This window comes from Plectropomus leopardus, chromosome 14, assembly GCF_026936395.1.
Source record: "Plectropomus leopardus strain MGB_pleo_1.0 chromosome 14, ASM2693639v1, whole genome shotgun sequence".
NCBI classification, from domain to species: Eukaryota; Metazoa; Chordata; class Actinopteri; order Perciformes; family Serranidae; genus Plectropomus; species Plectropomus leopardus.
In genome coordinates this window covers 27,471,753-27,495,182 of record NC_142189.1, presented here as the reverse complement: position 1 = coordinate 27,495,182, position 23,430 = coordinate 27,471,753, and the positions used below count along the sequence as shown (strand labels likewise).

General features: G+C 41.8%; 1 protein-coding gene across 6 annotated transcripts in view; it reads left to right on the top strand.

Moving 5' to 3' along the window:
* ldlrap1b (low density lipoprotein receptor adaptor protein 1b) overlaps window positions 1-23,430 on the top strand; it is a 48,026-nt gene that overhangs the window by 11,395 nt on the left and 13,201 nt on the right. For all 6 annotated transcript variants that reach the window (XM_088087424.1, XM_088087422.1, XM_042500573.2 and 3 more), the window contains exons 2-5: window positions 11,512-11,654; window positions 13,502-13,614; window positions 17,713-17,827; window positions 19,669-19,741. In XM_088087424.1, coding sequence (XP_087943550.1) covers window positions 11,512-11,654; window positions 13,502-13,614; window positions 17,713-17,827; window positions 19,669-19,741 — 444 coding nt within the window. The remainder of the gene's footprint in view (window positions 1-11,511; window positions 11,655-13,501; window positions 13,615-17,712; window positions 17,828-19,668; window positions 19,742-23,430) is intronic.

Below are 23,430 nucleotides of genomic sequence, written 5' to 3'. Positions count from 1 at the left end.
GTCATCCAGGGAACAATAGGGAACATTTTCAAAACGAAAGGACTCCATAAACTCACTTTGAGGGGACACTCTCTATTTTTTCCCTGATAATGCCACACTGTGAAGAGGAAGTCCAGCAAGAAACTGATATTAGAAATAGTAAAGCGGCTTATTTACATTTTTATTGACGTTTTCCTGTGAGAAAAGGTTGTATTGAAGTTTGTTAAATAAATTTGCATGATTGAATTTGTGCACAAAAGGTTTGTAATAATTATTTTAAAACAGTCAGAATTTTATAGTGTGCATTTCTTTGTTTCCTGAGCACAAAAAAGGGTATAAATAACAACAAAAAACAACAACAAAATTATTTTGGCATTGGCTATTGGACATAATGTTATTTTAAATATCGGTATCTGTATTGGTATTGGACCACAACTGGTGCATCCCTAACTGACAGTGCTCAGCTGTTTGTGTAAAATCTTAAGACTTTTCAAAGATTGTTGGTCTGGTTTTTGCACTCAAACATGACAAGCTTGTCTTTTTCGTCAGATGGCTCCCTCCCACTCCAATTTGCTTGGGCTGTGAATTGCACATGACTTGCACACAGACAAAAAGCATCTCTGTGGAGAGCAGATATTGTTACCTCTGTCCACAGTTAAACACTGATCCTCTGAGAGGACAACATGAAAGGCAGCCAGCGAACACACACCTTGTCCCAATATCCCAGGGTGACGCACATCTCCAACCTAAGCAAGAATTTAGACCCTGTTGTTTGCCAGCTTTCAGTGCTGATTTCACTGTGAAAAATGTGTAAGAACAAAAGAAGCCTTAGTGGAGATGTATTCATTAATCCAGCTCAGGAGACGGCATGCAGGTGGGCAGGAGTGTATCCGGACAATGGTGGTGTCATGATACCGGAATTTCTAACTTTAATACAATACCTTGAACCTGCGTAAAATGACTCTTGAAACGTTTCAAATTGATATTTTTGACAACATTACTAGCCAGACATTCACAGTTTGGGGATCCAGAGGACTCAGATGAATGCGCTGAGATTCTCTCCTCTCACTCATTCACTGACGCCAGTGTGACACCACGCGGAGCGCTCTCAGTGCTCTGTGGCTCCTTTCAAACCTCAACAAAGGGGGAATTGTTGATGCAGCAGGCTCGACTCGTGGAGCCTGCTGGAGCTGTGGAGTGGTGGCGGGGGCTCTGACTGTTGACCTGAAAGTCTTTATTTGTGTTTGTTTGTTAAACCAAGCTGAGCCACGCTGCTGCTCAGTCCCCCCTCCCCTTCTCTAGAATCCCAAAATAATCAGTCATGACAGAGTTGGTTGAATATATAACCAAGTGTTTTAACGCTGCAGCTGCTTACTCATGTCCTCACAGTGACATAATCTGGTATCACTTGTAGAGTGATGTCAGTAACAGGGATGTGAAAGGTTCTTCCCAGATACTGCCAGAACATTAACTTCGATTATTTGATGTGATAGTTAATCACTGTGCAGCTCTGACTCAGTCGTGACAATCATGTCACCTGCTCTGCTTTTGGTTGAGAAATGTGACTGTCAGTCGAGTTAGGTCGATGTCCAGATTTGATGGTCTGGTCCAGTGTATGACCTTGTACTGGTTTAATTTATGGAAACTGTCTGAATCGGTATTTGTCGTTATGTAACATTCTGGCAATTTTAAGAGCAGCTAAATGCAACGCAAATGGTCTTTGTAATAAGCAATATGACAGCATGATTAATGAATATGCTCGTAAACTTACTATTGGAGCAATAGTTGTCACACAGGTTGTGTGTAATTTACTACGTAGTAAATTCATTTTTGGTTTGAAGCTAACAAAAGAGGTGTCCTTACTGGATGCAAGCGCTGTTGTAAGCTGAACTTTTGTTGAAATGAGGAATTATTTATACTTTTTTTTTCCACAACAAAAACCTTAACACAATGTCAACTGGCTTGAGGGAGATCAGCTGAAAATTTCTGCTGAATTAAATGACAATCGCTTAAGGCAAGCTAGAATAACGTAACTTGCTGTTTGCTGTCTTGTGTGTAATTTCCTTTAAATATAACAATATAAAGTGTGTTTGCTGCTTTAAAAAACAACATTACAAACAGGAAGATTACAAGAGGGATACTCACTCATGTTTTAAGTGTCTCTGATCTCGACTGCACAGCTGACAGCTACTTGGTTTGTTTACATGAAGCAACAGAGGTGCATATTTTATGGATTAAGTGTGGACAGAGAGATCCAGTGTTACGCAATGCTTTGTGATAGCCCCTCCTTTTCTGTTGGGACATGGTGTCATTATGTTCCTGTCAGGATTGACTGCTGAGTCAAGTGGTTCACGGTAAAATTTGGTAGTCTGGTCCAGTGTTTGGCTTAAAATCAAACCAGTGTGAAAAATTTCAAACTGGCCCAACCCTAACTGTGATTAAGAGTGGGCAGTTTCATCTTAAATTAATTCCTGTCTTAAATCATAGCTTGTATTTAGAGAGGGATTTTCATCCATTTTCAAGCAGAGAAACACTATAATGTTGGCTGGAATCAGGCGAGATGGCAGCGATAAAATGTCGAAGTTGTCTGGGTGGCACTGTGGTGATTTGTGTTTTCTATGCATGTATCGCTGCATGCACATCTCCCTCAGTGCCAGCCCCAAAGTATTAACTACATTATTGAGCCTGCACTCACAGCATAGCAGAGCGTTTCTGCTGTTTCCACGGTGATTAAACTGTTGCATCTCCCTAATTGTCCATTACATTTGTCATGTGTGTGTACGTATTTGAATTTATGGTGTGAATGGTGACTTGCTGAGTTCATTTGCATATCCCTGGTATGTGATTAGATTACCTCACTTCCCTTTTCTCTTTTATCAGCGTTTTCTTCATTTATGAATGTCTCACTGCCCCCCCCCTCCCGACTGGCTGTCTCTCCCTCTTAGAGCAGAGGCAAGGCCAGGAAGGACTCTGCTTCCCTCATTACTGTCACTGTTTCTGGCTGTTGACAGGGAGAACGATAGTGATCCCCTCTGACCCTCCCGTGTCCAAATCGCCTGCTTCATTTCCTCTGTGTTGGCTTTGACCAAAAATACCAGCCACCACCACATCCACCAACCCCCTTCTGGTGCTTTAATGCCGCGCAGGCTCAGCCCTCAAATCCCTTTGATTATAATTCCCGAGACCTCTGCGCTTTGCCTCTCTAGATCTCGTGTTGCATCAAAAGGGGCCCAGCTGCCTCTGTAGTTTTAGCTTCATTAAAACTTCATGACAAGTCCCGGCTTATGCATAGACACAAATGATCAGATCTTAAAGAGGAGGCTAAGACCTTTTCTAGAGCGTTTTCTTCCACAACTGTCTTGTGTAACCCCCAGAAGAGTCTGATGACAGGAGGCTGGTGTGATACTCGAAGCTCCCTGACAACAGACACGAAGCAGTCTGTCTGGATTTCCGCTCACAGGTTCATTGAACCCCACTGCTCCAATAACCTGCCAGGCTTTTGGCCGCTGTTGTTAGTATACAGTACGCCTCAGTAACTGTGTAATACTGGCGTCCCTCTCCACATCAGAGAAAAGTGTGCAAAGCAGAGGTAATGCAATGCAAAAAGATGAGATGATGTGGTGTAGGCCCAGTGTTGAATTCTTTTAGTTTTTTAGAGAAGATTTTTTTAAATTGACATGCAGACTACTTTGCTCAAAATGGTTATGAAATTTAGACACCACAGATTTTAGGAACTTGAAATGTGTTTAAGACTTGCTGATTTTCTCATGCAGTCTGAAATGCTATGTGACACGTTCTTTGCAAAGAAACCTTATTGCTCTCATATGATCTGTGATCGCACTCATTTACAGGAACATTTGATCCATTAGGCTGATGTTCGTGTGTTATTATACCTGTCTGCTTTTTACACTTTACTGCGTGTGATGTAGAGATTTTAAAGGTTTGTAGACTGGCACAACAGTTGAACGGCTGAGAGAGGAAGTAGTTGCATGTATCCTCTTGGTTTCTGTCCTCTCCTCCTGGCCGAACCCTGCCGGTGCAGTGTTGGGACTTGTCTGAAGCAGGAAGAGACAGAAGGGATGGGAGCAGGTTTCTGGCCGAGTGGACTTTACACAGGCTGTGTGATTACAGGCTGACTACGCTTCAGTGAGTTGCTGCCACTAGGGATTTTTTGTCAGGGGTTATGAGTGTGTCACACTGTTACAGTAACTGCTGTCACTTCACACAGTTGTGGACAATTAAAACTAGTTACTGAAAAGGTAACCAGAACAGTTTAATTTCTGAACACAGAGGAGGAAATATAACTTTGTGCGACTTCCTGAAAGTTGCTCATGTTTTGCACTTTGATTTCATTGTCACAAGGCGGGTTTTCATTAACCCTCAAATTGTGCAAATTGAAATGGTGAATATGAAGTACGCCTAATGGAAACACCTCAATTAAAAAAAACAACAACTCCCATTTATTGCAACAAAAAAAGTTTTTATGCACACGAGGTGGTATTTTAGGCGATTTAAAAAAGCCATATTTCACAAAACTGCGATGGCAAAACTTTTTTCTTTTTTCTAGGTCACATGATGAACAACAAATAGTCGAAGAGTTGCTAGAAGAGGTGTTATTGCATTGCAAAAATCCCTCATACGTGGCCGCTCCCACGTTAAGGGGCTTGTCTTTCCATTATTGCTCCCATAACACGCTTAAATCGCCTTTGACTGGAAATAATGACAGCTATTGCAGTGGCTGCAATAGAAATAACCCTGCTGATGTTTTGAACATCCATCGCCTTAGTTCTTGGAATGTTGAATCGTGAAAGAAGAAGTCGCGTAACTTCACTTTGTGGAAACGGTGTCATCTCACAATTATGTTTATCGACATTTTGAAAATAGCGCTTAAGTTTTGCGCAGATCTGTAATGGAAACCCACCTACAGATTAATTTCTAATGTTGGAATATAATCACGAGTTTCACCGCAGTTGGTGAGGGCTCCCATGATCTCAATGTTTGGTGTATGTTGCTCATAAAACTCAGAGTCTGAGCTGTCTTTAGTCTTTTTTTTGTCTTCACCCTCTGACAAAATCAACCATGCGTAATGCTATTGTAAGCTTTTAGTCTTGGCTCATGCAAAGACTGAAGTTCAGCGACATAAAAATTGTCAACCAATAGCTGCGCTCTCTCCAGCACCAAACAGGAAGCAGCAAACTGAATAGACAGTAAACATGGAGGGGGCTGCGAGGAGGTGCAAGAATGTGAACAAGTCTCTGTTGAAGAGGAGGAGAAACTGACGGACCTGTAGAGTCAACAAAAGTTTAATTAGGTGTGTATCTGCTCCACTATCCAACACTAATTCACTTCTGAAACAATTTGCTTTCCATCCCCATGGTCACCTTTCAAAAATACTGCAGCTGACCAACAGAGGCTGCAAGTGAGTTGAGGGAATAAAATCAATCAATGAAACGTTTGTACGCAAATAGAGTTTATGTTTATTAATTGTTTTTAAGCTGAATTGACAAGAACACTGTCACATGTGATTTTTTTATCTTCTGTGCTTAGATAGTTGTTTTTGTGGACATGTAAGGACTTGTTAATATATTATAATCTTTAAAGGTAGTTTGGTGTAATATTTGCCACCCGGAGCAGAATGGGAAAGGAATCTAGTTGTCGTCTTGCAAATAGTGACCCTGCACGATCCCCAGTCTTTGCAAAATCTCATAGTGTGTGACCTAAAACTGCATCTTAAGATGCAAGAGGGTGTCAGTCTTTTAGTGCATGGTAGGCTTAAGGTACCATTTTCCAGCCTGGGATTGCTCCTATCTTCATTGTTTGCCAAGGTTTGCGTGAGCCTGAAATATAAACCTCAGCCTGGCCTTCAGACAAACTTATTTGGCACAAACATAATTTGACTCTTAGACCAACATTTATGTCTAAAAACGTATTATTTCTTAAGTATGAAATAGTACAGAGACCTTACAGCCAGTGAAATACCAAAAATTGATTTGATTTTGAAATTGATTTTAACTAGCCAGTTATCTTGGAAGTGGCGTCCTCGCTGCCTTCGACTAGAGCAAATTTAGTCGGCAAAATGCACGCTGGTATACTTATCTACACCAAGTTCAGACAAGTCAGCTTTTCTGTTTTCGATGAAAGAGGCAGAGCAAGAACACTCTGGTACATTCAGACTGTACTTGGCTGGATGTGGACTGAATTGTAATAGTCTGTGACCGATGACACTTCACAAGTCCATGAGAACACAAGTGCAGACAAGAACAGGTCTGTGATGGAGCCACCGTCTTTAAGTCTTACAGCACGCAGTGTGAATACTATAGGCTAAATGTTCATGAATATTGATATCCTGTATGTAGGAGGTTAAGTGAAACATTGCATATACATTGTATTGGTTGAGTTTTCATTTAGGCCCAATTGTGTTTGTTCATATTTTACTTCACACTATAGCCCAACAACAGAGCAAAGGGGATTGTCACCGTTCTGTCTGATGGGCTTTGATGTTGCAAAATCTTTATTTAGACTAGTTTTTCCCAGATGAGATTAGTCTCATCTGGGATTTAATCCAATGTTGACAGATGCTGGGATAGGTAAATTCTTATTTTCAATCCCCCATCATTTGGCGGTCAACCAGCAGATATTTGTTTTGCTCCTGTTCACTGAGCCTTCTTCCAAAACACATATTTCTCTCATCTGGCTTGAGCATCTGTGTTGTAGTGTGGTTAATATTTATCTAGTGCTTTGTGTGTTTGGAGGTGGAGAGCAGGGCAGCTGTAAAAAGTGTTTGAAAGGATCTGTGTGCAGGCACCTGGCCCTGTGATGACTGGCAGAGCAGAAACCACAACAAGACCGAATGAATGAACCCCACCACTTCATTATCCACATTATACTTTGGAGATAATTGGCCAAACAAACCCTCACACGCCTAACACTCACTGATGCTGCCCTCTACCTGCCTCCCCCAATCCTATCCCCCTCCACAAACATCAGCACTCCCTTGCCGGCTCTGCCTGGCTTATTTTCAGATGGTGTCACCCAGGCGAGCAGCGCTCACTGACCAGCCACAGCTCCAGCATAGCCAAGAAGCCTTTGAAGTTTGCTCTAATCAGCACCGCAGCTGCAGAGAGCTGCCGTGGAGGGGGCTGGTGCTGGTGCTGGTGTTGAGTGGGGGGTTGGCTGTGTGAATGCAAATGTGACCAATATGAAAATGGATTATTATTCCATACAAAGCAGCACTGTGGGTATATATGCACCGGTCTAAAAATAGCTTTGGTTTATGAGTTGCTCATTTGAACTGCCATTGTGTCAGTTTTTGAAGAAAAGCTGTTGTTTCATTGTTGCTAAAATTGCATATTTTTTTTAAATACATTTTTGCTGAATATTCATCTACTCATCTAATTCAGATTTCCCTTCTATGTAGTGTAGTCTTACAGTAGCTTCCTGTTGGGATGAGGGATTTCTAACACCCTGAAGTCAGGGTGAACTGCTGGTCATCCCAAGAGACTCGCCTCACGTAAGCATTAGCATGGGCAGCTGAAGAGTAGAGGCTTGCTTCTGATATCTCCGCTGGACCAGCACAAGCCTGCAGCTGCATCCGAGTGTATTATGTGAATGACATCTCTCCTAAGCTTTGAATCACTCAGAGCATTTTCAAAGTACTTCTGACAGATTGTTGAAATTCAGTGAAACAGACCTGTCAGCACTGTTACCGTCTGTAAACACTGAAAATCTCTGGACTCACTGCCGCTTTTACAAACACAAGCTAGCACCAAAGGTTACAAATGTCATTCTAGCTGAGGTTAAGCCGGCGTTATCCCCATCATATTTGTGTTTCTGCAAATGTCTTAAGTGGCTGCACCCCGTAATGGACACTCCTAGTCCACGTGGACCACTCGGTAACTTGATTTAGGTTGTGAAGAGGAGCTAATGATTCCTCACCGCAGGTTATATTACAGTGAGGGTGCTACTTATCCAGGCACTAATGTAACCGCAGGATCAGCAGAGGACCACAGTCTGATCTGTTCCACACACTTAGGAGCTCAGAGACCTTGACCTTTAGAGTGGGTGTTCACTTCAGACTCACCCATTACTTAAGTATGGGTTTGGTTAGAGCTGCATTTAGACAATTATAAACCCTTCTCTGTAACCACTCACAGTTGGCTTGGTTTGGCTGGAAAAGAAAGGAATATTATGGGTTAACCTCTGCCATTTTTATGTTCCCTAAACGATATGGGTCCCGAAGCAAAGTGTGAGTGCTCACAAATGCTTTTAAAAAGCTTTAAAAATAGTTCATATACTGGGCTGACTGATGGTCCTTTTGCAGATGAATAGATGAATAGAATATGACTCTGTTTCAGGGCTGGGCAATATCTCCATACAATATAGATATCGTGATGCAAGAACAGACATTCTTATATTTTAGACATTGTGATACGGTATGTGATTATTTTTCTGCTTTTAAACCCAACTATTATTAAACATATGTAGAGCCCTTTATTCCGTTTATAGCTGCTGCACGAACGACAGTGGCAGAGACCACAGGACTCTATTTAGATCACCCTGAAGGTACTGGGTGACATGAAGACCACCCAGGAGAGAAGGGTGTGATGTTGTTGATTGTGTTTCTGATGGAGCTTCAGAGGAGACAAATGGATCTCTGTGTGCCCCAAGTCACTATCACGCCTCACAGTGGCAAGTCCATAAACCTTTTATGAGCTTCAAGGAGAAGTTAGCATTTTTATTGTTGGAGCTGAATACAGAAGCAGTTTTCTTGTCTTCATGCTTGAACTTCCACTCTGAACTGTTGTTTCAGCTATCAGAAAACTGTTGTGCAGTTAGTTTCTTATGAACTCACTTTTGGTCAGTTTGAAAGCTGCTGAATGTTGAATATTTATGGACTGTCAGCGTAATTCTAACATGTGTCCTGATGACTTGGTGTTATTTAGGAGGCAGGTCAGTTCTTCAGTTATTTCCTCTCTCGGTACTTACTCTGTGGTGCCGTCCTGTGACCCGGCATCCTCCCGGCTATCTTCATACTGATATAATATGAAGAGAAGCACATTGCCTTTAGCAGCTCACTAAGCATTTCTCTGATAAAAGAAATGGAAACCACAGCCTCAGAGTTTCATTCTACGGACAAAATTTACAATATTGAGGCTTGGATAAGTGTGATCGTCTCGTATGCTGGAGGAGGTTATCTTTTATGAATGACTTCACCGGCAGTAGATGGCAGGATTGTAAATGAGCTCCTGCAAACAGTCAAGAGGGGGCTTAATCTCTTGAACCTGTATCTGACACCTAGTTCAAAACCATGAAAACTATTTATTACAAATACCGCCATGCTTGATTTTAATAGTGGGTTTAGCTTAAAAGAAAATTTTACCCCCAAATTAAAAATACATATTTTTCCTCTCACCTGAGGTGCTTTTTATCAAACTAGATTGTTTTGGTGTAAGTTGTCGAGTGTGATATTGGCCATAGTGATGTCTTCTCTCAAATCGAAAGGAACTACATGGCACTCAGTTTGTGGTGTTTACAGCAAAAACAACAAAAGGAAAAACTCTACAACAATGTTTCTTTACAGGAATCATGACCTGCTTACTCAAGTTAATCCACAGACCTTTTTGTGAGCAGTTTCATGGAGGAACTATTTCCTTTCTATTGAACTACACCCGCTAACCATAACACTGTGCAGAAGAAAGCGCTCATCTACTGCTGATTTACTGATTTACATCTCACACTGTCTCACACTGTCACAAGCATGAGTCCACACATTCATTTTTTTGCGACAGCCCATCAGAATTAAAACATCTACTACAAATTGATTATGTATTTTTGGAGCTGGATAGTTCATTAGGAGCACTGATAAAATGTATATACCGTTCGGTTATTCATTGCATTACACTCTAGGAGTGCAGAGCCTACTCTGGGCACAGATGGAGCAGCTGAACGTCAGGTGCATTGAAAGTAAAACTTTACTGTTCTTTTTTCATTCTGCTGGTTCTTAAAGTTTGCATTCACTGGCAGCAGCTGCTCCTCTCTTTCGTTAGTTTGATCTAAAAAGCTGTAAACATTATCGACCCTGCAAGTCATGAACTGCTGCTGAGTTTAAAAAAAGAACTGACCGTGAGCTCCACCCATACTGCGTTCACGGACCTGCAAAAACCTCTGAATTTAAAGAGGGAATATGAGCTGGGACACACATGCATTGTAAAAAAAAAAAAGCTCTCACCACAGATTCGCTCTAATTATGTATAAAAAAAACTAAGCTTCTTGCCTATGAAAAAATGCACACCTACTTCTGCATGATGAGTTTTTCAAATGTATTTTTTTGGCACATTGAGCACCACAAGCTGAGTGCCATTTCATCAACACTCTGCAACTCACATCAAAACAATCCAGATTGATAAATAGCACTGCTGGTGAGAGGACAAATATGTACTTTTTATTTTTGGATGAACTTTCCCTTCAAAGTGCAAATAAGCGCCTGCATCTCTTCATGCCCAGGTCATGTGTGTATAGCTGTGAAACCGCTGTCAAGAAGCTGTGAAAACTTAAAACCTCACAAACCGAAACTAAACAGTGTCTATAGCTCAACACTTCCTCTAGACATTTCTTAACAATAACAGTTGCTTCGCTAGAACATTTTAATTGTGAAGCTTCTGTAGAAGAGGTTGTGTTTGTAGCATATGTGTACTTAGCCCCAACATTTCAGGAGTCCTCAAACTGATATATGGGTGAAAGATATTTTGTTTTGTTTTTATTGCTGCTCAATGAAAAGATTATAACTCCTTTTTTAAACCAAACTGGGACTCTTTTCCAAATCCAAAGATGGCATCCAAAAATAACACATACCTTGCTGCCTTTTTACATCATGAGACAAAATTTAAAGGATTTATTATCAGTTGTATTTGTCTATATTGATGCTATTTTCTGTTATTTTAAATTTTCATTGATAATAAGTTTCTATTTTGTTGTAGTAGGCAGGGATAACTTTACTTAGCTTAAATTATTTTCAATTGAACGAATATTCTTATCAAATTTCTGGTGATGAGGCTTTTTATTTAATGTGTTTTTCATATATTTTGCCTTTGTTATTCTTTTATACTCATTTGTACAAAGCAAATATTTCTTTAATTTTTGGAGCTAAGTTGTGCGATTAACACATTACCTGCTTTCATCTCACTTTACCGCGTAGTTCAGATTAGCAGAACTATAACTTATTCTTTATTTTAGATAACAGTATGCTAACATATTTCTAATTAGTTCAGCCAGTGGACTGTACATTCCATAAGAGCGCTTGTTTTTGCCGTCCTGGCAAGAGAAGAAGTGAAAGCATGTGCTCTTTACACACACCCATGATGAGAATATGTTTTGGCTACTGTTGTATCTAATCCAGCTGAGTCCACCATCCCACAAGTGGACTGAGACAATGTACTGACACATGTCTGACAGAATATCTCCCCGCCGGCCTTACAGTACAAGCGGCAGGGTTGTTTATGAGTTTTGTCACTGATGCATGTCTCTCATCTGCAGAGCTTCCAGAGAACTGGACGGACACAAGGGAGACCCTTCTGGAGGGCATGGCGTTCCAGCTCAAGTACCTCGGGGTCACAATGGTTGAGCAGCCCAAAGGAGAGGAGCTGTCTGCGGCTGCTGTCAAGAGGATAGTGGCCACGGTGAGAGACAACACACACCTATACACTTACCGTAGGAAAAGACACACACACATAACTGGTATCCCTTAAACACAGAGCAACGAAAATCCCTTGTCAATGCACTCAAACTCTTCCCAGAAAATGAGTTTCTCTCAAGCACAAATAACATCTTTTCCCCCATCACCACCTCCACCACTTGGAAATCATCGTCATTCAGTATTTTTTTTCCTGTTTATGACCTGAATGACACTTGGGTAAAAAGTGACTGGTTGGCTGCCTACCCCCCCCCACCCCTGAGGCTCCGGCTGACATTTAGAAGAGGATGCAATTAGTTTGGACACTGTAGCTCAGTATATGGCTCAGCCAGCTTTATCATGGTAGAAACAGCTTAATGTTATTGGATCTGGCAGCTCAGTGGATAATGAAGTTAGCGGCGGCAGAGTTGTGGGAATCGGGACACGGTGATGTATGGAGGCAGAGGCTCTGATTGGGCCTAATCTGTTGGCCGCCCTTGGTGTCCCCCTAAAAAGGATGTTAGGCTGCTGAGTTGGATATTTTTTGGTTTGTCAAAATCCAGTAATAGAAACACTTTGCGTAAAGTTATATTTTGTCAGGCCATAGTTTTAAAGATCTCATTTGATGTCCGTTAGGATATGCGCATGCATGTTGTTAAACTTGTTTTCTTTAAGGGTACCTATTTTTAAACCAGGACCCTGTTTTCCTGCGTTTTTGTATGTTAGCTTAAGACACACCAAGCAGCAGTAAAGTGCGCCACGATAATTGCATTTTTCTGTGGCTAGGAGGCGTATTCATGTGTTTCAAGCTGGAAAAGAAAATTTGAAACATAAGTCAACAAGTTACAGGAGTCACAGGACTCTGTTTACTAATTTTTTACCAATTGGCTATGCATATTTTTTTGCTGCAGTTTGATTCTAAAAGTTAAAATATCCCTAACATAAACTTTGGCCACACTGTGATGCCATATCAAGTGGCTGCAGCTTGGAGCGGCTGTGGCACCTTACATGTTAGACTTTGCATGGCAGCTCGCCGCGGACCGTTGTTCACTGCCATTTGATGTGTTGTCGGTGAAAGTGACTTAATAGGCATAACGAATTTCGTCGACTTTCACTTAAGTGTGTTTTAGGATTGTAAAAGCACTGTTTATTTAAATGGAGATTGATGGGTTTAGCGATCGCGATTTTAGGAGATTGAACAAAATGGTCTATCTCTGTAGGGATCATTTCCATAATGTTGGCAGGCACTTAGAATAACAGTCTGAGCCTGTCAGTGACAAAATGAAACACTTTTAGTGGCTGTGCACTGAGCATATGATCCATGAGTGGTTACATTGCAGCCTGTGTCGTAGCTGCTGCCTCTCTCGAGGAATATCAGTTGTTTTCTCCATGTATTACCTAGACACAAAAACATGACAAAATAGAGTCCAGGTTAACCTTCAAGAATTTTAATTTAAGTTGTTTGTGTATTTGTTATGGCAATCTGTTAATTGGCTTATCATGTATGCATATTTTCCTACTCTTAATCAAGCCAGAAGCACTGCAATTTTTGGTTCAAAGGTCCCTCATTTCTCCAATGATTTAACATATCTTCTGATTGCCATCTTTTGACCCACGTTCTGGATTCAATGACAGCTTGATCACAGTTTGTAACTTGATTGTTGGAGTACATCAGTATCACTGGCATCGGTGGATCTTGATTGGCCGGCCTGATCAAAAATTAGCATTCAGAACTGTAATTAACATAAATGCAAGGTTGACACTTAGCTAGATTGATTTTTCTCCCTGTCTCTCACTCACACTCTCTTTTTATCTCTTTGTGACCTCCACTCTTCCTTCTTCTCGTCCTACAAGGCCAAAGCCAGTGGAAAAAAACTCCAGAAAGTCACGTTAACGGTCTCCCCACGTGGAATCATCCTTTACGACAGTGCCTCCAACCAGCTGATAGAAAACATCTCCATATACAGGTCAGTGCTCCTCTTTGGACTGTTTGACTCTTTCCACTGTTCCTAACCCACTCTGTGTCCCTGACTCAGTCGGGCGCCCCCTGTTATGAAATACTTTCACCCTAAGGTTGTCCTTATCACCTGCAATAAAACAAAAGTTGTTTTTTTGCTCTCATCCATCACTGGATGGGCAGGTGTGTTACTTCAAGGCAGTGTAAGGTGTTTCTATATATCTGTGTGTGTGTGTGTGTGAGAAGAGAGCACTTAGTCCATCAGCAGTGTGTCTCATCAATCTCAGCTCTCTTGGGAGCATTACAACAGCTGTAAGTCTGATCTTAACACACATACACACACCCACAGACACACACGTTCTCTCTAGTAAATGCCCACAGATCTCACTTGCCTGCCACAGCCTGCACGCTCAAAGCTGCCTAACCTCCATTGGCCTCGAGCTTATGAGCCAAGCCTGAATCACTTTTCAAAAATTCCACATTTATGAGTCTGCATATCAAGGAGAGATGGGACTTTCCATCATTTTTCCAAGCATGAATAGGCTTATGCTGAATAATTTCTCCTAAAAGCTGGCAGATTGAGGACAAATCTCTCAGTTGTTGACAGTTGTCTGAAGTTATCCCCGAGCAGTCTGATTGACAAGTCGTCTACAATGACCATGTTTCTGGCTTCCCTGTGTCACCGTTGGGATGAACAGTTTCATTCCCTGCACCTGCTCAATTTTACATTGCCTGTCATTAAACAGCCGCTTCATGGCTGTTCAGCTTAGAGTAATCAGAACGGAGTTTATTTCTCCAGCATACAGGATTTATCTATATTAAAAATCTGGGCTCTACACAGCTCGGTCGTTTTTTTCAGATTTAACCTGAGAATTATTGCACACTAAAGTCCATCGAAGAAGGAGAAAAGCAAACGAACAAAAACGTCTTAGGTCAGATAAATCTGATATAATAAGTCGCGCATGTTGCTGTAAACAGCCAGAGTCACACTGAGATTAAAATTGAACTGCCATGGGCAACATCAATTTTGATTCCCTGACAGTTAGGATTGCAGCCTTGACTGTATGGAAATAATGGATGTAGATACAGTGATGTCACCCATTGGTTTCAGGCACTGAGTTTGGGTCTTTGACCATCGCCATTGTGGGTTTTTGGAGCCTGAAGTGATCGAGGGGTGGATCTGACCAAGTGACAACTTCTAGGGCTGAAAAATGACACTAATGCAAAAGTGCCAAAAACTGTAAATCCTTAACTGGCCACTTGAGGCTTTCTCCAAAACAGAGTAAATCAGACCCCTATGAAATAACCATGCTTATAGACTGGTGCAAAAAAAGAGTTGAGGCAAATTTCAATATTCATAACAACTGTATTTGGGGTGTATTTTTTTTTTTATAACTGACCCTTTTTCACTTTATTAAAGCCCAAAGTTACGCATATTTAAGAGCAGAGCCACTTGAGTGACAGACTGCCTGCAATTCATCCCTGGTGGTCGCTACTAAACCCCCAGGAAGTGTGCCAGGCTCTGATGCAAAATTTAGATAGTGGTCAAAAGTAGAATTACACTGTCCAGGTCGGTAATGTGATACCCACTGGCCCATTCTCCATTGACTTACATTGGGAAAGAGATGTCTGTAAATCAGTAAATAATTTTTTGTGAGCGTTAAAAACCCCACACAACAACTCATTTCACTATCTAGATTTAAGTCATCCAGTTCAATAACATTTGGAAAGTCTAAAAGAGCCGCAAGCTTTTTTTTAGACCACGCTTTAAGTGGCCATTAAAAGAGCTGCAGTCTTTGGCACAGCCTCAGAGGTTGTCTCTTGGATGCAATTGACAATTAATTAATGATTGATGTTCAGGTTTATGATTTGGTCTTCAAAACATCAGAAAATATGGAAAAAAGCCCCTTGCAGTTTCCCCACAACCCTCAACTTACATTTGTCCGTTCGTGTAGCCAATCCTTACATTTTAGAAGCAGGATTCAGTGAACATTTGGTGTTTCTGCTTAAAAAATTGACTTAAATGGTGCGGCCTCTAGCTCACCTGCGAGAGTGTGCACCCCAAATGCCGAGGCCGTTGCAGCGGCCTGGGTTCAATTCCCGCCTGCAGCCCTTTGGCGTGTCATTAACCCTCTCTAGTCCACATTTCCCGTCATTCTAAAGCTGTCCTATCAATAAAGCGTAAAATCCCCAAAAAATAATCTTAAAAAAAAATTGACCGATTAATTTTATCCTATTGATTAATTTACTGATCCAGGGGCTTTCAAAGTCCAACACTGACCCAGAATTAGTTAGCTGGCACCATCAAAAGAATGAGCTATTATCAATACTTGTTAGCAGTGTCCTCATGGATGTTCATGTCACTGAATTACGTTAGTTCAGTAGAAAACTTTACCAGCATGATGATTCTCAGCGAAGTTAAACGTACCATCTTTTTTTTTATGATTTCAAGCTGATTTATGGATGTTTATTCACAATGCACATGATGAGAAAATGTTACCCCCAAATGTGTGTATTAAAATGTGTATCATGCTTATGTGTTCAGAATCGACTGATTCTGAGAAGAAGTGGCCTAAGTATCTTAATTCCCTCCATGAGCTGTGTGTCACAGCTGGTGCTGCTGCTGCAGATGCTGGTAGTGTTGCTAAACAGGCCAAATGGGTGGGCCAAACTTCCTGTTGTTTTTAGTACACCAGTGGCAGACACCTGTATCTTTCACCACTCAGTATCTTTACTTCACGTCTCTCCCTCTGCCTCACAGTTTGAAAACCTTGGAACTAATCATCTAAGCTCCACTGATTATGTCTTCGTAGCAAATTTCACTTCACAGCAGCTTCTCTTTTATTTTATGCGCAAAAATTCCCAATGCACCACCTCTTATTTCTCCAATGCATCTCCAGTAAAACGCTGCACTCATAATGGATCCCCTCATTTGAAGAATATGAGGTAGAGCAATTAAAAGGCTGACTGCGTGAGGTGAGTCCCGCTGTGACCTCAGGATGGTGTGAAGACATAAAGCAGCTGGTTGTATCTCGCACCCCATTGGAGCGCTTCTCCCTGGACATCTGCTGAGAAGACGGACGGCCAATAAAAGAAATGGATTTGCCTAGACACCCAATTTCCCCGACGCCCTCCCTCCCAAACATTTGCCCGTAAATCTGTGTTGTGTTGTGCGGACCGCAGCTGTGATTCTTAAACCGCTCCAAACTTTTCCTCCCTCGCTTTTATTTAGTTATTTATTATATCCACACCCTTGTATTCCTTAGTCATTAGTTAACCGAGTGTGTGACTATCCCACAGTGAAGTTTGAGCACAGTGCTGATGCTCGAAGGGGAAAGGAAGGACAGATGGCAGACATTCATTATAGCCTTTCTCCATCGTTTTGGGTCTCCCTCCCCAAATGGCTGGTGCACCCGTCGCTTTGGTATTAGGGTAATAACAGGATGATCAAAAAGTGTAGAAAAGCTATTTGTGGAGCATTACAGCTTAATTTAAATCCCCACTTTGCACCTGAGACTGACAAGCAAGACTGATGCCTCTCTCACACGCCACACCAAAATAAATTCTCTGAGCAGCAGATGACCTCCTACACCAACAAGTCAGGAATAGTCACCTCTGTCTGTGTGAGGCTTTGCGTGCACCTTACAGGGTCCAGGCCCAGTCTGAAAGCTGTAATTTAAAACTGTGTGTGTCATGGTTGTTAAGCAGGTGGACACAGTGGGAGTGTGATGTTCTAACTTGTTTGAAAAGCAGAAAGGACCGGCATCCCTTCGGCGAAACAGCACAGATGTCCACTGAGCACGTGTTCAGTTCAAATACACGACATTGTTCCGCTCTGTACCTGCACACAGCTGGGGTGTGTGTTTGATCATGTGCAGAGTGAGGAGATTGCAAGTGCAGCTGGCTTCAAGAGTGGCAGGGATTTTTTTTTTCTATGACAGTTTAGAGAAATGCGAGATTGAACAGTTTGAATCAGATTGCTGCACGGGCTTAAGGGCTTAGTGCAGATTTGCACAGTTGCACGATGGCCTAACTTGATCTGTGATGACTCTATTAGGTCTTATAGTTCCTATTAAAGTGTGTGTATCTGTGTGTTTGTTTTTTTCAGAATATCATATTGCACAGCGGACAAGATGCATGACAAAGTTTTTGCCTACATCGTCCAGAGCCAACACAATGAGACTCTGGAGTGTCACGCCTTCCTCTGCACTAAGAGAAAAATGGTACGTAAATGAGTTTGTGCAACTATGTGTTGAAAAAATGTGTGCATTTTTAGGTTGTTGACCCAAAGTAACTTATTCATGTGAAAGACGAAGTTGCATGCTCTATAAATGGAGTTTGAAACCAACTACATCCAAATATTAGATATAATATGTACTGCTCCATTCATTTCTGATCTCTAATTAAAGAAATAATTGAATTTCATGACATAATTTTATCATAGGAAATTATTTATTATTATAATAATTTGCTTTCTTGTTAGAGTAAGATGAGAAGATTGGTACCACTCTCATGTCTGGTAGATACATGGGTCTACAGCCAGCAGCAGATTGTCTTAGCTTAGTGTGCAGACTGGAAAAAAAGGGACAAGAGGAAGCCAAAGACAACAAAATCCACCCATCATCAGCCTCTTTAAGGCTCACTAGTTAACACATCGTATCTTGTCTGTTTAATCCATACAAAAACTAAAATGTAAAAGCAACAAGTTGTGGATTTATGAAGGAGTTATGTGCAGAATAATTTCTTGGCAACCGAATGAAAAAACAAGATATAACATGACAGTTGGAGGGCTTTTCCATTGGCACTTTTGGCCAAGCTGAGTAAACTATGCTGTAGAGATTTCTGGAGTTGGACCCAAAATGCACCTCAGAGTGGGTAGTGGTGACATTTTGCCGACAGCAGCCAATCGCTGATATCCTTCCTTCTCACCCACAAACGGGCGTGTGCTGCACCTCTGCCACAGCACATCTCCAACATGTAAACTTGTTTTACCTGCTGTGCTGTGAGATGGAGAAACACTCCAAGCAAAATTATAGGGACCATCGTCAACGTAAAGCAGGCACTTTATCAGTTTAAGATGCACCTTAACCCTTTAAAACCCAGAGCAACGTCACTTGTCTTGTGCTGCTTTCAGATTCCTGTCACAAGTATTTCAATCTTTGGTATAGTCTTGTATTCATGTGTTTGTTATTTATTGTATTTATTGCTTATTAACTTGTGCAAATATTGGACTAGTGCATGTTCACAGCACCCCATTCATGATGCCTGGTGCAAATTTGCAAAATTGCAACTTTGCATTCAATCTGTAATCCTGCCAATGGAAACACTTTCATCACGTTTGGTGTGATGAACCAAACGATAAGCCATTCAGCTGCTGACTGTGCCTTTTACATTTAGCATATAGACATAAAAGTGATGTTGATATTTCCAACTTATTCTCATGTTCAATATAAATAAATGTAGAGTAAAATAAGGCTACAAAGAAGCTACAGATTCTTAATGGTGCAGGATTCTGCACTCAGGTTTTTTAATTCATTTTTTTTGCTCCTGGCATTCTGTGGAGAGCACTTTATGCAGATACATCATGCTGCAAAGAGACCTCCGAACAACTGCACCGCCACTTCACACTTTACTTGTATGTATGCAAATGTCCAAGTATTAAGTCAGGAGAGAGACGAGGAGTGAGAACATGAAGGGCGGGGAGGCTGTCGTCCCTCTCTGGCATTCTCTCCATCCCTGGAGGTTTGCAGAACGAGTGCACCACTCCCTCCTCTTCCTTCCCCTCACTAATTTAGTTCTGGCCAAAAGGCCACGTATCCTCCCAGTTACATAAACAACTCGTCATGGAGCCTACAGGTTTTTCTTCCTCCTCTTCAAGTGTCTGAAAAGTAACCTCTTTCTGTTGGCGGTCACTTCCTGTTTTTATCCCGGTCGCAGCTCCTCAACTTCCTTGTAGTTTCCTGCATATGGATGAGATGCATTCGAGTATTACTCATCTTCCTTTTATTCTTTCACGTTACGCCCCGGTGTCTTACTGTGTGTGTCTCTGCTTCTCTCCCAACAGGCCCAGGCGGTAACCCTAACAGTGGCTCAGGCTTTCAGAGTGGCGTTTGAATTCTGGCAGGCAGCCAAGGAAGGTACGCATGGTCGCCCCCGACGACCAGAGTGTGACGGACGAGTGAAAACGTTCCGCTCTTCTTCCCTTTCCTCCCCCACTGTTGTTATTCCCTCCATTTGCTGTGTACACCCTTTATCTTTCTAACAATGATGCTGTGCTTTAGGTTTCCTGCACAACAGGAAAACATAAATTTTCTTATATCTTCCTGGTCTTGGCCTTGACATCCTCTAGAGGAGTCACGTGAATTACTGGAGAACAGTCAGCGTTGTCCTTCTCACACACTCACATACAATAGAGGAATGTCGCCATTGATTGACCCTCACAGGGGTTAAATCATCAGCAGAGAGACCTGTTTTAGTGTAGTGACGCCTCTTTATTACAGGCAGCTCAGTCATGGTTAAAGACTCATCTAGGTATCGACATGGGGAGGGGTGGAGAGGAATTAAGGTCAGCCTGGACCAGAGGTGGGCTGACTGGAGGTAAATCTTCCCTTTTCCCTTTTACAGTGAGAATAGGGCTCAGATGTGTGGGCGCTGGGATATATTTCATCTGTACTGCAAAAAATGTTCCTATCCTTCTCATTTTATATTTATATTTTTCTGTTTTTATGTCAAATTTGGAAAGCATTCAGGCTCTTTACAGAGTGGTTCTATCTGTGTTCTTTTAGGTGTGTTTTTTTTTAAAGCTGCTATCAAAAATTGGTGACACAGGTTCCAGCGCTGATCTGCACACACATCTCCACCCTCCCACACATGCTGTTTGCTGACAGTTCAGCGTGGAGAGAGTAAAAAGCGTTTGCTTGGAAGATTGGAGGTGAAACATGTTACTATTAAAAGTAGGGCTGTATGTAATCAACCAAAGAAAATCTTTCTCAAATTCTGCCTAGTCTTCATACAGTCCATTGGTCAATGGGGGAAAAATCTGCACGTATCTGTACATCAACAAAATCACCACAGTGCACTTAATGCACTCTACCTGGTGGCGTTGTGTTCAACCAAAGCGTTCAAGGCTCGACATAGACACTTGCCTAGAGCAACTAAACTCTGTGTTCAGGCAAGTGAGTGTAAAATAAATGTGATTTCTACTGCATTGTTATCCTAAAATGCACTGTGCACCGTAACGCTTTTTCACCTGAGCTGCGTGCGCAAGTCCGTCCCACCACTAGGCTAATGTTAGCTGTCCGGGAGCTCCAACAACTCTGGTGTGATCATATCTCTTCCACAAGCTTTGTATTCCAGCCTTAAAGCTGACACTGAATGTCTTCTGTGATAATTTATCTGTTTTCTGATGAGTAAAACGCTGAGCTCTTCACTATCACCAACTGTCCAATGACAGTGGAGAAGGGGTTGGACAAATACCAAAATCAACCATCACAGAGAACAAATACAAGAGTTAAACAACATCAACTATCATTTCCAGCTGAGAAAAGGAATGCTTTGGTGAAAATTTTGAAAATTACAACATGTTTTTTAAAATTTAAAATTTTTTTTAAGCTGCTGTCAGGCATTTTAGACCGTGGCAATCACAACAACAGCCCGCAAAATCCTCAAAGGAGCATACGGCTTGGGAAAATAAAATTTTTAAGCCAGAACATACATACTTAAGCCAAAATTGATTTTTTTCCCTGGATTACATCAGGGGTACAACTGTAAAGCTACAGACAAAGATACAAAAGCCTCCAAAAAACAATAGAGCCGCCCTTTAAATAGACACCTTTCTAATAGCAGGCTACAGTGAGGAGGTAAGCAGACGGTGCGTGTTCAGGCACCACCGTAGACACAGCAGGCGATCAAAATGCTGTGTAAGGACGGTCTCACACACATTCTTTTGTACAGCTCAGCAGAACATGCATGTAATTTACTGCATGTATGACTCCAGTGTAAATGAGCTCTTCTTACCACATAATACTGGTTTCTGCATCACAACCCCCCCCTTCTATCTCCATCTTTACATGCGTGTTGCCTCGTAGGCGCCCTTTTGAATTTTGTGATTATGCTTTGTTGCTGTCTGTGTTTTTTTGCAACTGGCACCTTGACCCCCCCCCCCCTGTCGAGTTGTTTTCTTTTCCCTCTCCTCCCCCCATCACAGCGCTCTGCTTATTATAAGGAGGGTGAAGAAGAGGAGAGCGGAGGAGGGGGATGGGGGACGAGGGCAAGAGAGCATGAAAGGCGGGGCAGAGAGGGCTGTTGTGATGGCGAGTGTGTAAGAAAGAAAGGAAAATGATTGTGTGCGCGTGTCAGTGGGAGCTCAACCCCCTGACAGATTCAGTGTCGGTGCCATTGATCCTGTCTCGCGCGAAGGCGAGCTTATTTATTCAGTCCTTTAGAGACACACACTTGCACTGTATGAAAATTGTAGCAGCCTCTTTTATTTACTCCACATCTCTACCCCCTCTGCTGCTGCTTTTTCCTCTTCTGCCATGGTGTGTAGGAATGTTTTAATGTGGGCACACTTCCACTTTGGGGAGGGATTATTTTTCCCAACATCAAGGCCACAGGCTCCTTGCCTCACGCCTCTTCATTTGGTTGTTTGTAACTTTGAGTTGAATATTAAATCTGCTGCCTCCTCACTCTTTCACCTCATACTTTTTCTCTCCCACATCTCCTTTTTTTTATTCATTATGTCTTGCTTTTGCTTTCCTTCTACTACCATTATTCACCTCTCCTTGTCTAGGCGGGCCTAATAAGCCGTTTAATTTGCCAAGCTGTTTTCTTCCAGTTCAGTACAGTGTCACTGATGAAGGAGAACTAAAACCGAGCTGGTTGGGGGTTGTGGAGGGGAAGGCAAGAGTATTTTTTTTCTCAAAAAGAAGTAGTGGTGTTCTCATGTGGCAGAGAAGAAGAAAGTGAGATAGGGAGAGGGAAAAAAATCCTTTCGAGTCGGTTTCATTAAAGTTACAGGACCCCGGAGGATCGGGGCAGCAAGAGGGGGGTATCTACTGTCTGTCTAGTTTTCTGCTTCTGTTTCTTACAAACTTCTCCTCCACCACCCACAGTGGCTCTCCACAGCCCACCACACATTCCTGACCCACATTTCTCTGTATATTACCGCTCCCATCTCTGTTCATAAATCCGTGTTCGTAGAATACTCACTGTAAACACTATATCTAGCTTTGAACTCGTGCATCTTTGAGTTGCTTCCATGTTTAGCCGGCTGATGCGTTGCCCTGGGGAGAGTTTTGTAACACTGCCATCACTACGCTACCTGGACTCACGGGAAACTGGATGTTTTTATTTTTAGATCAAGGATGATGATGAAATAAAAAACACCTCCTTTCTTTGAGCAAGTCTTGTTAGACAGAAATGAACATTTGATCTGTAGCCGTAGGATTGAAAACTTGAGATTCAGAGTCAGCATGTGACTCCTCAGGGAGTTCACACTTGTTCAGAAGGTCTTGTGTTTTTTAACTGTGTGACTTTTAATTTGTTTGGCATCTTCCTAACCTTTGCTAATTTCAGCTCCTTAACCAGGGAAATGCAGTGATAAGCCATCACTAATTACCGTAGGTCTCCCCCTTAGCAGAATTAGTTTTCATTGATTTTGAAAGAGAGACTGAAAAAGTAAGAGATCCATAAAAATCCATCGGTGGTGATCCATAAGTCATCACCGTGAAGTTTCCACAGATGCTGCTTTCTACAGTTTACCTGTCTTCTGGTTTGTTGTAATGTCAAACAGACTCACCAAAAAAAACCCTACACACACTACTTG